Source organism: Apodemus sylvaticus, chromosome 4, assembly GCF_947179515.1.
Source record: "Apodemus sylvaticus chromosome 4, mApoSyl1.1, whole genome shotgun sequence".
Classification (NCBI taxonomy): domain Eukaryota; kingdom Metazoa; phylum Chordata; class Mammalia; order Rodentia; family Muridae; genus Apodemus; species Apodemus sylvaticus.
In genome coordinates, this window is record NC_067475.1 from 112,779,760 (window position 1) to 112,794,019 (window position 14,260).

The 14,260-nt window shown below is 43.7% G+C and overlaps 1 protein-coding gene across 4 annotated transcripts in view; it reads right to left on the minus strand.

Moving 5' to 3' along the window:
• Positions 1-14,260, minus strand: part of Dclk1 (doublecortin like kinase 1) — a 309,975-nt gene that overhangs the window by 22,644 nt on the left and 273,071 nt on the right. For all 4 annotated transcript variants that reach the window (XM_052180494.1, XM_052180495.1, XM_052180493.1 and 1 more), the window contains exons 13-15: positions 13,925-14,002; positions 13,477-13,573; positions 10,192-10,272 (exon numbers count right to left, since the gene is read on the minus strand). In XM_052180494.1, the coding sequence (XP_052036454.1) occupies positions 10,192-10,272; positions 13,477-13,573; positions 13,925-14,002 (256 nt within the window). The remainder of the gene's footprint in view (positions 1-10,191; positions 10,273-13,476; positions 13,574-13,924; positions 14,003-14,260) is intronic.

Here is a 14,260-nt window from a genome sequence, read left to right on the forward strand (position 1 = left end):
GACTGCAGAGGCTGTGCTTTACTCCCTGTTGCATCCTCAGGTCTTAGCACAGTGCCTGGGCACACATTTAATACATAATTACAGTATCGATAGACGAATGGACGGACAATAGGGTGTATCTGGTAAAACCCAAACCTGGGAGAGATTTCATTCCCTGATTTCATTCTTTCCCCTCCTTCCCTTTACACATCATTTCTGGGTCTCTGTCCAGAAAAAGAAACCCACTGTTCCCCAAGCACAACGTGTGTGCTTTCTGCATGAACCGATGTCCCCACACGGGTTCTGCTCCTCCTTTCAGCATCAGTCATTCATCTATCCAGTGGAGATTCACTACATGTCTAGATAGGATCAAGGTTTTACCCATAAGTGTAAAAAAGGATAGAAAGTAGAAATATCCATGGGTCTGGTTCTTTGAGACTCTGGACCCTCCTTTTCTTGAAGACCTAAGTCCACATGACCTGTTCTAAGATATTTTCCCCATTTATTCATAATCCATTCTAAGGGCTTTTTCAAGGTCCTCAGTGTCTTTTGTCAGTTTGCTCATATGCTTCTATTTTCTATAAGCTACCTTATTAGTCTGCCTTATTTTATTTATCTATGGCCTGTCTATTATCTATGTATCCTCCTATTCATTATTCCTGTGCTGTATCACCTTTCCAAGCTTTCTGCAATCATTAATGCAAGCACTTGGTTCTCTGACCTATGCACAGTAGGTATTCATGTTACAATGAACATTAATGGCTGGAAGAGGGAATTAACTAATATACCTATTTTTAATTGGAGCCAAATCTGGAGGAAGAGTTTCCAACAATGCAGAGGGGAAGGTGATCCCATTTTATGGCATGAGCCAGAAATAAATGCTGAAATGGCAGAATTCTTGAGGAAGTGACAGAAAGGGATTGGTGAAATACCTACTATGCTGAGAGCTATGTTGGGGATGCCAGGCTGTGGGAGAGAAGAATAACCTTTGCCTACTTGAAGCCTGCATGCTGAGGGAGGTGGGGGAGAGGGGCTGGGGAGAAATGCATGCTGGGACAAAATATGAAACAAACCAACAAGGTAAGAAAGTATGGTCACAAGGCAACTAGCCCCAAGGCTTGATGGGAAATCCCAATGTGTTGAGAGGAATGAGAATATATTGCCCCGCTGTGAACAGGCTTAGAAAATTGCTCATTGGGAATGTATTTGAGCTGGTCTTTAAGACAGCAGACAGGGAGGAGAGACGGAGAGGGTTGGCACACAGTGTGTCCAAGTGGTAAGCTATTGTCTGCCAAGCAATGAGTCACTTGGGTTATCTCTAGATAAGAATTTGCTCAGAAGGATAATGGCAGAGGAAAGAGAAAACAGGAGAACATTGTCCAAAACAAGTAGAGGCAGAGTCTCAAAATACAAAGGAGCTGTGCCTCTCTTTTGTTAAAGATTTATCTTTATTTTATGAGTGTGGGTGTTTTGTCTGTGTGTGTGTATATGCACCACATGTGTGCAGAGCCTGTGGAGGCCAGAAGAGGGCGTCAGAGTTCCCCGGAACTAGAGTTATAGAAGGTTGTTAGCTGCAATGTGATGGCTAGGAGATGGACCCAGGCCCTCTGCAGGAGGGAAAACTCTGAACCATTGAGTCAAATCTCCAGCTCCCAGCCATGTGTCCCCCCCCTTTTAAAAGATATTTCCTTTATTTACATTTCAAATGTTATCCCCTTTCCTTGTTTCCCTTCCCCAAACCCCTTATCACATCTGACCTCCCTCTGCTGACCAACTCACGCACTCCCACTTCCCTGTCCTGGCATTCCCCTACACTGGGGCATCAAGCCTTCACAGGATCAAGGGTCTCTCCTCTCATTGATGTCTGACAAGGCCATCCTCTGCTATATATGTAGCTGAAGCCATGGGTCCCTCCATGTGTACTCTGGTTGGTGGTTGAGTTCTTGGGAGTTCTGGGGGTACCAGTTGGTTCATATTGTTGTTCCTCCTATGGGGCTGCAAACCCTCTTTAGCTCCTCGCATCCTTTCTCTAGCTCCTCCATTGGGGACTCTGTGAGCATCCACTTCTGTATTTGTCAGGAAATGGCAGAGCCTCTCAGAAGACAGCTAGATCAGGCTTCTGTCAGCATGCACTTGTTGGCATCCACAATAGTGTCTGGGTTTGGTAACTGTATAAGGGGTGGATCCCCAGGTGGGGCAGTCTCTGGATGGCTTCTTCTTCAGTCTCTGCTCCATTGTCTCTGTATCTCTTCTCATGGCTATTTATTCCCCCTTCTAAGAAGGACTGAAGTATCCACACTTTGGTCTTCCTTCTTCTTGAGTTTCATGTGGCCTATGAATTATATCTTGGGTATTCTGAGCCTCTGGGCAAATATCCACTTATCAGTGAGTATATACCATGTGTGTTCTTTTGTGATTGGGTTACCTCACTCAGGATGATATTTTCTAGTTCCATCCATTTGCCTAAGAATTTTATGAATTAATTGTTTTTAGTAACTGAGTAGTACTCCATTGTGTTTCTAATGAGACGGATGTAGTGTAAGACATGTGAGCATTGAGCTGCCTCCTACTCAGACATCTTGGTAGTTCACATTCTAGTTTCTGACCCTACCATATGGTTGGATGATGATAACAAATATGTGGCCTGGACTCTTAAAACAAATCTTAACTTAAACTAAGTCAGCGGTGTAGATAGACGCCACTTCCAACATTGTATTATAAAAATGGTGCCTGAAATTTAAGACAGTGAACCATTCTTGGAATCTAAGTTAGAATTTTTGAGATAGTATTTATACATCTCATAAGTCATGGAATGAAATGGAAAGTCTTACCAATACTAGCAGCATGTCTCTGGCTTTATTGGAGTTTATTGAATTAAAGGGACTGCTTTCATATACCATACATGATGTTTCGTGAGGTACTGTTACATTTCTTGTAATAGTGTAGATATATGCTACCTGTGTCTTGCTACAGTTCCAGGCCACCTCAGACAAAGCATTTGATAATGACCTTTCCATTGTGAGAGAGGTTGAGAAACTATGTTGAGGAAGCAAATTTAGGTCAAAGAAACTTATAGTCTTAGTATAAGATAGAGGAGAGAGGAGAGGAGGCAGACAGCAGGAAGGAACATGGGTGGAAGGTGGGAGCAAGGAGGAATTTCCAAATAAGGACAATATTGTTCTCTCAAGCAAGCTGAGACAAGGGCAGAATGCACACAGTTGAGATGTAGGGGGAGGTTGGTTACCAGGAAAAGACAGGCGGAGGACAGTGAAGGAAGGGTTAATTTTTGGTGGCTCTTCGCTGACAATACAGACTTCCTTCCCTTTATCCCCAGACTAGTGCCCATGATAGGCATTATCCGTGCCATGGGAAGATCAGCACACTGAGGTTCAGAGTGGAGACATCACTTGCTCAAGGTTATGTGAACGCTGAACCATGTCTGGACTATTTCTACCAAACCACACTCCACCGATAGTGGACAATCATTTGCACGGGGTCCTTTGTACCTAGATGCCAAATTAGTTTAGTGCAAATATTCAATGGGTTGCATTTTCCACGATGAAAGTCACATGGTAGTGAGGAAAACTGTGAGTTCACTTAGGGGCAGCAGAAACCAGAGGATTCTTGGGCAGGCCTAAAGCAAGTCTGAGGAGGTTCTGAGGTCAGTAAGAGGGGTGGTGAGTACATCAGGGGAATGCTCCTCAGAACATCGTTAGAAATGTCTGTGTTAAGTGGAGACTGGGCATCCATTCATCTAGGGCATGGAATAGTCACCTAACAGGGCCAGGGCTCCAGGATCGAAGGACTTGCTGGATAGTGCTGGAAGGCCCTGGCTGGCCCTGCATGAAATGCAAACTGTGCTTCACCGACAGCGTGGATCTCATTGGTGTGGGTTGTGTTTAATAGCTTAAGTGCAAGAAAGACCACAGTGGTTCAATCGATGCAGCCATCAGTTGACCCTAGACAGACCCAGCCCATGCCCTGGGACATCAGCAGCTTTGCCAGTTTCCCTTCACCAGGATCCCCCAGGCAGGTGCTTGAGGAAAGGGTCTGCTTTCCACCATTCCACAAGGCACTTCTTCCTTCTCCAGCCTGATTCTGGTTCTCATCTCTGGTCAGATCTCTTAGTGACTCTTTTTTCTGATGCGGGAGATTCGAGCTTCCAGCCTTAAATTTCAGCAAAGGATTGATCTTCACTGGGAATATCATATCAGTTCATGTGGAGGCAACGAAAGGCACCAGATTCTCACAAGTTGTCAGAGATAATCTGAACTGTGTAAATCTTAGCACATTTCTTCAATGAAAGAAAGTTTCTCAGCTATAGGAGGAAACATAGATACCTTCCTATGTAGAAACTCATACCACACACATACACTCTCTTACACACACACAAAACACACACCGCACTCACATACACACACACAGTCATATAGCACACACTCATACTCATACACACTCACATACATATTCATACACACTCACACTCATACACAGACTCCCACAGATTCTGTCTGTCTGTCTCTGTCTCTGTCTGTCTCTCTCTTTGTCTCTCTCTTTGTCTCTCTCTGTTTCTCTCTCTCTCTCTTTCTCTCTCTCTCTCTCTCTCTCTCTCTCTCTCTCTCTCTCTCTCTCACACACACACACACACACACACACACACACACGGAAGACAACAGGTTTGCCTCATTCCTTGATAAAATGTTTTGAAGGCCTTGAGTGTAACAGGATTATAAGACAGGAAGCAGACTTTCAGGCCTCTGATATGTACCTGAGCCTTGTAGATTGATGGCAGGAGTTAGCTAACTTACTGCTTTGCATCAGTACAATAAATAGAACTCACTAAAAACATGCATTTTTATATATACATCTTTATCACTATTACTTAGAATAGATTATGTGCCAAAAAATGTGCTATGAATTTTCTAGATGTGACAAACCTGGCAGTATTTTACAAATAGCTGTAGTATTATTACCATACGCTCTGGTGTGGGAATCATTTCTGAAGTTTGACTCAGGCTGGTTGTGGTTTAAGGCTAGTGGTTTTTGATTTAGAAACTCCCATCCACCACTTGGCAGAACATTACAACTGACAAGAACAAAATTAGTTTGCAAAATGGAAAATGAACTCTCCCAGCTGTCTGCAGGAGAGCTAACCTCCTGGTCTGCATTCTCTCAGGGTTGCTGAGGAAGAGCTGCAGGGAGGGGTGGGGGCTCGGATGTGAAGTCACTCTTTCCTTGGGGAAGCTTGTCAGGGTCGTGCGTTAGAAAGCTGCCTTCCCCATGGCTTTTGGGTTGGAGTGAGGGATCTGGTTTCCAGTCCGTTTATTGCCAGACTCTATTATTAAAAATATCTGTGGATTTATGAGAAGCAGTGAAGCCTTGCAAAGTTTACTATGAGGATATTCTGATTTAACGTAAAACAATCCCAGGCTCATTAGCATGCTCTTTAATAACTGCTGCATGTTACCTCCCAGCGCATTGCTCACTGTTCTTGTTAATGTCCCCAGCTCCGCATGACCCTGGGATGCATTCAGCATCCTCTGAGTCTGAGACTCACACTGCGCTTGGCAGAAGAAAAGAAAACGCCCAAGTGGAAGTGACTTTTCATGCCGTCCTTTGTAATATATGAATATAGATAAGCAATTTTCCATTTAATCACAATGTCACTGGAGCTTCTTTCTTATCACCCATTCTGCCAGCACAAGAGGGGGAGCGCATCTGTATTCTTGTGTGCCTATGGCTGGAATTCTATTAGTCTTCGTGGACTATCCTAGGATATCATCTAGACTTCTTTTTTCTTTTCTCTCATTCTTTTTTTCTTTTAGAGTACCTTGTCTCCGCACTATCTTTCCAAAGGAATAACTAGGTAAGATAAAAGGAAGCAATATTAAATTTAAAGGCTAAGGAAGAAATAAGAAGTCTCCACTTGGTGCTAGTACTAGCTTATCCTATTTAAACCAGTCCTCTCACTAGAATCGAGTCTGGGAAGCTGGTCTGGTGTCATCATCAGGGAGCTTTGGAAAGCCTCCACAGTGACCGTGACAGAGCAATGGGTGTCTAAGGGCACAGCCAGTCCTCAGACCCCAAATGAGGCTCCAGGGAGCTTCATGCTTTGACCTCTCTCTGCCTCTGTTTCTTTATCACTAAACTCAAGACAATAATGAAAAAGAATATAAACTAAGAAAAATTATATAGCACCTGAGAGTGTTTGGAAAATGGCACAGGCTAAGGTGGCTTAGCACATTAGACAACAACAAGACAAAGAAAGCAATACAAAATCTAAACACACTATGACTCATTAGATCCTAATTAGCATAAGAGATGTTTGCTTTGGAAGTATCTGGTCATCTGAACTTTTCCGCCAAGGTGCCTCACTTGTCAATAAAGCCTCATTTCAGCGAAAGCGACTGCTCCTTATTTCTAAACGGATGGAGATATGTTAGCAGCTATTCCTGTTAGTCACATAGCAAGCCTGCCTCAGTCCTGCGGCTCTACCATAGAGGGCCCAAGGAGGTGCGTGAACTTGGCTGTGACAGTTCCTGTTGGCGTTTTGCATTAATGCCTGCATCCACCGGGCTGCTAATGCACACACCGCTGAGAAGGAGTCTGTGGCAGGCATATAAATAGGATCATTCGGGGGCTACTCAGATACCAACACATACCATGATTTTCATTGTATCATTGTGTGACAGCAGATGACATAGTTGTTGGCTTTACCTAGACCATATCCAGTAAAAATCACCAAGTACCTAAGGGCTGGTCTTCAGATTGTCAGTTCCTAACCTTTATGCATCTCCTGCTAGCCTCCAAAAGGGTGTACAGGTTGATTTTATTTTCCCTCAGTCTGTTTTCTCTGGCAGGAAAGAGGTTTGGGGAGAGGAACAAATTTGCCTGAAGTCACCAGGGTAGACGAGTCTCCCGTCTTCCCTCTCTCACAAGAGGTTTCATATCAAGGATGCCTTTGTCCCTGTAGCTCGGTGGGCCCCCATGATAAGTCATCTGTCACCCATGACACCTTCCAGGCCCAAGAAACTGAGGAGCAAGGTAGTGCTGGTACCGAGAACGTATTAAAAAATAAACATGAACTTGCTTAAAGGATGCTGCAGGATGAAGGTTAAAATAGGTGACTTTGCTGAATATATATATATATATATATATATATATATATATATATATATACTACTACCCTTCTGCTCTAGTTTCTGTTTCATTAGAAATCGCCTTTTCAATTCCAAGTGGGCCAGGTGGAAGGTCATCGTACAAGCAATACAGAAAATCAGGACTAATGAGAACGCAGGAAATGCTTTCTGCAGACATCCAAAGGGTTTACATAACTATTATTACTTTCAGCCCCCTCAGGGAGAGACTTTCTGTGGTGGTCAGATATAATCTGATTGCCAAGTTCAAACTGTCTTGTTAAATTTATATCCTTTAAATCCCTAATTCATTTATTTTGATGGTGTGGTCTTTTGTGTGTTGACCTTAACGAGGCTAAGCACTGGTTACTAAAGCTTACTGCTAAAATTTATTGTTTGGTAGCTGAGAAAACAAGCTGTTTCTGACTCAGTTGTTCTATAAAGATAATTTCAGTGTGAAGCTGACTCTTTTTTACACCAAACTTTAAAAAAGGTTTCTCTAAAACCACCATGCATTTTGCCTCACGAGAATGTCAAGTTTGCTTGAGTGGCATAGAGAGATATTGTGTCTTATTTTAGATCTAGATGTTATATTTGCCTTTAAAAAAAGTTTTATGTGTTTTGAGAATATTAGAGAAAATTTGAAATGAAGCAGAAACCCAGATGTCCAGAGGTTCAGAACTGGTGAAGGGACCCGTCGGACGCAGGGCTTGTGTGACGCTGTGAGCACCGAGGCTGAGGGGACAGACGTGTGTGCTGAGGCGTGGCGGCTGCTTCACGCAGAGGATACAGCCAGAGGTGTCTTGCTTGTGTGCTTTATCTGGAAGGGCTATCTGGAAGGAAGATTATTGGTGTGTGCTTTGGAATTGGAATATGAGGGCTCTTGTTTCCAGCAGTGTCTAGAGTCCCTCATAGACACAGACCCATTCACAAGGAAGGCTATTCTGTGGCGCATACCCACGGTCTGCCGCAGCTGAGCCGTCTGAGGGACTGAGCTCTCCAAGTTATCTCTTCAAGCTCTCTCCAGCCTTCCCCAGTGAGGCTTCTCCTCCAGCCCTGCTCACTGCCTGAAGCTGTTTGGTTGGGTTAGACAAAGTTCCTGGAGGGCAGGTCTGAGACAGTGAAAACATGTTCAGGTATCTAAAAGGACTCCTGTCATCTACAAACCTCTTTCCTTCAGACGGCAACGCTTCGCATCTCACGGAGTCACTGTGGCCAGCTAGCACAGTTTTTCTAGGGCTCATAAGAAATTTGGCAAATTGGATGCATCATGGGTGTATCAGGGTATTAAACGAACCCACAAAGATCATTCTAAATCAATCACTGCCATCAAGATAGCCTGCAACTGGCCTGTAGCTCTCCCTCTCACACACCTGAGAGAAGGTGTGACTGCTGAGTTGGACCGGTGTCTGAACAGGGCACTGACTTGAGGTAGCATTACCATGAGGTCAGAGCTGGTATGGCACTCCTCTGCTGTATTCCCTGTATTTTCAGTTATTACAAGGCAAGGGCAGACATAGTGTGATATACTGGACTCTCCAGACTGTTAGCTTGAAGTGTGAGATGCTTGGCTACTAATTCTATCTCAACTCCAAGTGGGACTACATTGGGAAAATCATCCCATGGACTCAGTCTTCTCATCTGTGAGTTGGGTTAAATAAAAACAACACTATCTTGCCGGTTTGTTACCAGGCTCAAGTAAGATGCTATCACATCCTTCCTGCTTTGTCGGAGGAGGTAAGTTTGGCTTAGCATCCTGATACAAACACAAAGGTTAGTGGAGCTCAAGATTTGTGAGTGTGAGTATTTGTGAGTGGGAGCTGCCCTGCCCCACGGTCTCGGGGATGAGGAGATGAGTTCCTTCACATCTGCACAACACTTTGGAGGCTGCTACATAAAAAAGTCTGAAAGAAACCTTGGCTCATATCCCTACAAGCTTACATTCACTAATACTCTCCTGTTCTATAAAGATAACCTTACCACAGTGTATGAACAACTACATCCAGACATGGGAAGTACTGGACTGTTGGCCCATGACCATTAACTGATCCAGCATATGTGAGATCTCAAGCGTGTACGAGCATGCGTGCCACCTCACCTGCTGAGTGGATTTCCCACCCAGCCTTGTTCTCTGTAACTATTTTAGAAGGAAGTGGCATGTCGCCTAGGTGACACTTGAGAGAAAGCAATGGGAATGTTTTGTGGCCTTCAACCTAGAGCTGCATCTGGCAGTAAGGAAGTGGACAGGATCTGTATTTGTGAACTAATGATTCTGTTAGCGTCATGCCTGTTTCTATGAACAAATTTGCCTTTGTTTCTGATGCTGGAGCTGAGAACCATGCAGCCTAATTATGAAGCTTTCCCATGTATGGTTGGGGACTACATGGTAACTGGGTTAGAAAGTCACTAAGTGGTGATGATAGACATGATGGCTTAATATATACAGCATGCTTAAGACAGTGCTACAGAGACTTGAACTTATGCCCTTTACCAGAATGGTCTTACTAATCATCGGTAGAGAGACAGAGGGTTAAAAATCCGTGGCCATTCTTGAGGACGGTTTCATTGCTAAAGTATCACCAGACCCCTAAAGGCTTCTATAAGCACTGTTCAAGAGCTTGGGAACACAGACGCTCAAAGCTGCCACTTTGGAAATTTACTTTCAGACATTCTATCAGGTGTGTGGGCATACTCGAGATTGAGCAATGCTGAGCTGAGTTCTCAGATGTGAGCAGAGAACCTTGGGTTACTCGTATTCTGGTATCGAGACTGACTGGGAATATCTGCACAGTAATCCAGCCCCAACCTCACCACAGAAAGTCGCTGTGAGGCATGAGGATCAGGACCACAGCCTTCTACCTCCCAGTTGAAAGGCAGGTCTTCAGGAAGCAAGTAAGATGGACATATCAGAAACCTTCATGAAACACTTAGGTGAGTTTGTAACTGGCCTGGTACACTTAGAGAGGAGAACCAAGCCAAACACAACACTTGAAGAAAGAGGCGGTACCATCAGGAAATCTGCAGATATATTTTTAAAGGAATGTTGGCAGTGACTATAGGAAAGAAGTTCACTTACGTTAACCCAGGGGTGCTCAAGGACCTGCACGGCTGAAAATCTCTGGTCCACATTAACCAACAGCATCATGTTGATGAGCTCCTGTGAGGGGAACATTAGACTCCGTTTATCCAACCTTGGAGGGAGAAGCTAGAGGCTTGTTAATTCAGGCTTGCGATCTCAGTTTGTTAAGCATTTTGGGAGAGTTCACAACCTAAACCACGTCATCCCATTTCCCCATGACTAGCTAGATCATACCTTCAAATTTGGAACACAAATATACTTTTGCTTATATTGATATTTACTTGACATATGCAGGTTAGAAAATTATTTGGTATATTTATATTGATAAATTTATATTTAAGTAAATTTCACAAAATATTTTTAGATGCAAAGAAATTACTCATGTTGAATAAGTGTTCCAATTTTTTACTACACTGTTTTAGCTTAAAGCAAGATTCTTTAGTTGTTTAGAAGTTACATTAAAAACAAAGAATTTGGAGCTGGAGAGATGGCTCAGTGGTTAAGAGCACCGGCTGGGCCTCCAGAGGACCCAAGATTCAGTTCCCAGCACCTCAGGATGGCTCACAATCCCTGTAACTCCAGTGCCTGGGGCTCCGATGCCCTCTTCTGACCTCTATAGCACTACATACATCAGATGTTTGTTTATGCTTGCACTCAGACAAAACATATGCATGAAATAAAAATAAATAAAATATTAAAAAAAAACTTTAAAATTCTGCTTTGTCAGACTGAAGGAAAGATGGATCTTCACCCTAGTTTCCAGGCAGCAAATTCAGGATTAAAGAAAAAGGATGGAGGAGGGATTGCCAAAAGCTAGTTAATAAAGCAGGAAAAATATTTTCTGGAGATGCAGCTTTGGGTGGAGCAGTGACTTTATTGTGCATCCTTCTGCTTTGGATTAGAAATGAGGATACAAATTATCTGGTTCCTTATGTTCTACATGGGACGCCTATTGAGGTAGGTCTGCCTTATCTTTCCTCAATCATTTCCTAACCTGTACAATGAGTGAGTGTGAGTGTGTGAGTGTGTGAGTGTGTGTGTGGTGTGTGCGTGCTGCCTTTTCCTGGGTTCTCTACAGGACTTAGAGTTTGTCTAGTCATGCTTTCAGGCTATAGACTGCTCGCTGGAAGAGTTAAGTGTATTCCTGAAGGGCCATGTTGGGGTGTTGCTACATAACTGAATCCCTGCATTCAGAAGTCTGAACTAGGAGTAGTCCGGCCTGAGCCAGCTTGGGTTGTATAGTGAGAGTATATCTATGCTTGTCAATACATTTTAACACCTTTGCTGGTCAATCAGATCGGTCACTGTGGGGCCTGCCTTTGACACTTCTCTCAAGTACTGAAAGTCCAAGGGTGGGCGTGGTGGAAGAAGATGAGAGGCCCATGCCCAGCGAGCATCATTTTAAGTACACAGAGCTCATGTGTTTTAATAGAGAGGAGTTTTAAATGACACTCCGAGTCAACAGAGACAAGGCATACACACTGAATGGCCAGAAAGTGACCAGGTTTTCAACACTGAATCCTCAAGCCTTTTAAGTCAGCACTTTGAGTCAGGCTAGCCATCTCTTTCTCAAAACGCCTTTTGGGTTTGGGTTTTTTGTTTCAATTTTTCAGTATTTGCAGGCACATAACAGTATCGTGAGAATGGAACACAAATCAAAACACAAAATTGAACTATTTCATATGCACCTTATGTAAATAGCCTGAAAATACCTGCCGACGGTATTTTTAGCATGCCTGCATTTGACTGCAACCTGTCACGGGTGCAGAATTTTCTATTTGGGATGACATGTGTTGACACTCAAATTTCGGATTTTATTGCACTTGGATTTGGAAGTTTTCAAATTAGGACTGTTCAATCTATTGACATCTAAAAGTGATGAAAATGTCTGCCCCCAGCCCACCCTAGGTTGACTAACATACCAGCTAAAATTATTCATTTTTAGGTGCAGAGATACTTTTTATAAATATGATATATGTGCACAAAGCTACCACTTTACTCCGTTTTCATGCCCAGGTCCACGCCGTTCTACAGCTCATCTGCTGTGCGAGACCGCCCACCATCCATACAGAAGCTGGCCTTGACTTAGCAGAATGGAGGAACACGCGCTCCATCCCCCTGCCTCTGAATCCTAGGCTTCCTATAAGGTTGGACTTGAATAATGGCATCTCCATGACATCCATTCTGATCACCTCAACAGAGATTGAGGCTGAGCTCTCCTCCCTCTCAATCAGTCACTTAATTCCATTATTTACACACTGCACATTCACTGAACGCATTGGACCACTGGGTGTGTACTGATGTGTACAATACATCATACGATATGGGAATTGATGATATGGCAACTCTGTGGGCAAAAGCCAGTGGCTTGGAGAGATGGGTCAGTGGTTAAGGGCACAGGCTGCTCTTGCAGAGGACCCAGGTTCAGTTCCCAGCAGCCACACATCCAATTCTAGGCAAACACGCATATGCATAAAAACCATTTGTAAAAATGAGCAAAAAATTCTATCCTTCAGAGAACTTGCATTCTACTGGGAGAGTTTGGAAATTAATTGTATAAGTAAGATTTGATTTCCTACCTACATATGTTTGTTTATTTAGGCAGATGGATATAGATGGATAGTTATATGATATGAAGGAGGGACATGAGGGTGTGTGTTCTGGGTTGGTTTTTTTGTTTTTTCAAGATTTACTTATTTATTATATGTAAGTACACTGTAGCTATCTTCAGACACTCCAGAAGAAGGCATCAGATCTCATTACAGATGGTTGTGAGCCACCATGTGGTTGTTGGGAATTGAACTCAGGACCTTCAGAAGAGCAGTCGGTGAGCCGACTTTCCAGCCTCCCCACCCGCCTTTCTGAGACTAAGAACACACTTCATACATAACACAGAAAAGTAGAGGAGGGGGACAAGCCAGGGACAGGGCAAGGCAGATCAGGTGAGCCAGATAAAAGTTAAGGGCTGCAGTAGAAAACAGTGGCCAGAGTGGCCTCACTGAAGGGTGACATTCAATCAAAACCCACACAGGGCAAACAATAATCCTGTGTAGAAACCTGAGATGCTAACGGATGGCAACAAAGTGGGAGCTCCAGGACAAGCAGTTTTTTGAACCATTGAGTCCTGGTGTCTGTGAAATCTTGGGAAACCAGTAATTCTACTGCAGGTGCCCTGACATCAGACTCTTAACATTAGTCTCTTCCTATGTGCCGATTCAGTTAGAGGCAACACTTCCATTAAGGCACCAGACTCCAAGGAACAGGGCAGCAATAGACCCCTACCTTAGCAGAATCTGACACATTGTCCCAATATGGAGATGGAAAGTCCACTTGGCCCATCAAGATCTGGTCAAAGAGCACCTCCTGGTCATCCCCACTTCTGTGCAGACAAACAAGAGAAGCATAGGTGAATGCCCACCAGCACACCCCTGCCATCTTTGTGCACTACAGCCCTCTTGTACCCTTAAAGATGCATAGTGTACTGTTTTTAAAGCCACAGAAAATGAGAGTATGAAACTGTTTTGGTAAATTAACAAAGAATGAGGATAAAAAAACATGTGAGGAAGATTTATGGAAAGCATGTAAATTAGCACACATCACAGAATAAAGGATGGGAGAGACAAGTGTGTGCCCTGCTGCTGCAGGCTCCGTTGCGTGAGAAGGGCAGAGAGATCACTCAGAGAATAGAGACATGATTTGTTGGTGCCCAATAAAAAATGGCTGCCCATACCCTCGGAATGGAGGGAAACCACACAGCAGGATATAAGTGATCACGCCAGCTGCCCAGATGTCCACCTTGAGGCCATATCTGAAAAAAAAAAAGTGATGTTGGAGTTAGTGAAGTCAGCCAGGACAAATTATGCAGCTAAAATGCATGACTCTTCTGCCACAAATCCAACGAGACCAAAGAAACTTTTAAAAAATCTGACAACTAAACAAAGACTCACTCACTCCCCCTAACAAAGAGGGCGTTCATAGTAGTAGAATCAGCTGTTCAAGCTGCTAAAGGAGGAAGGCGCCCACCAGCCCTGCCTGGCTGTCATGCCTGCGATCCACAGCAATGATC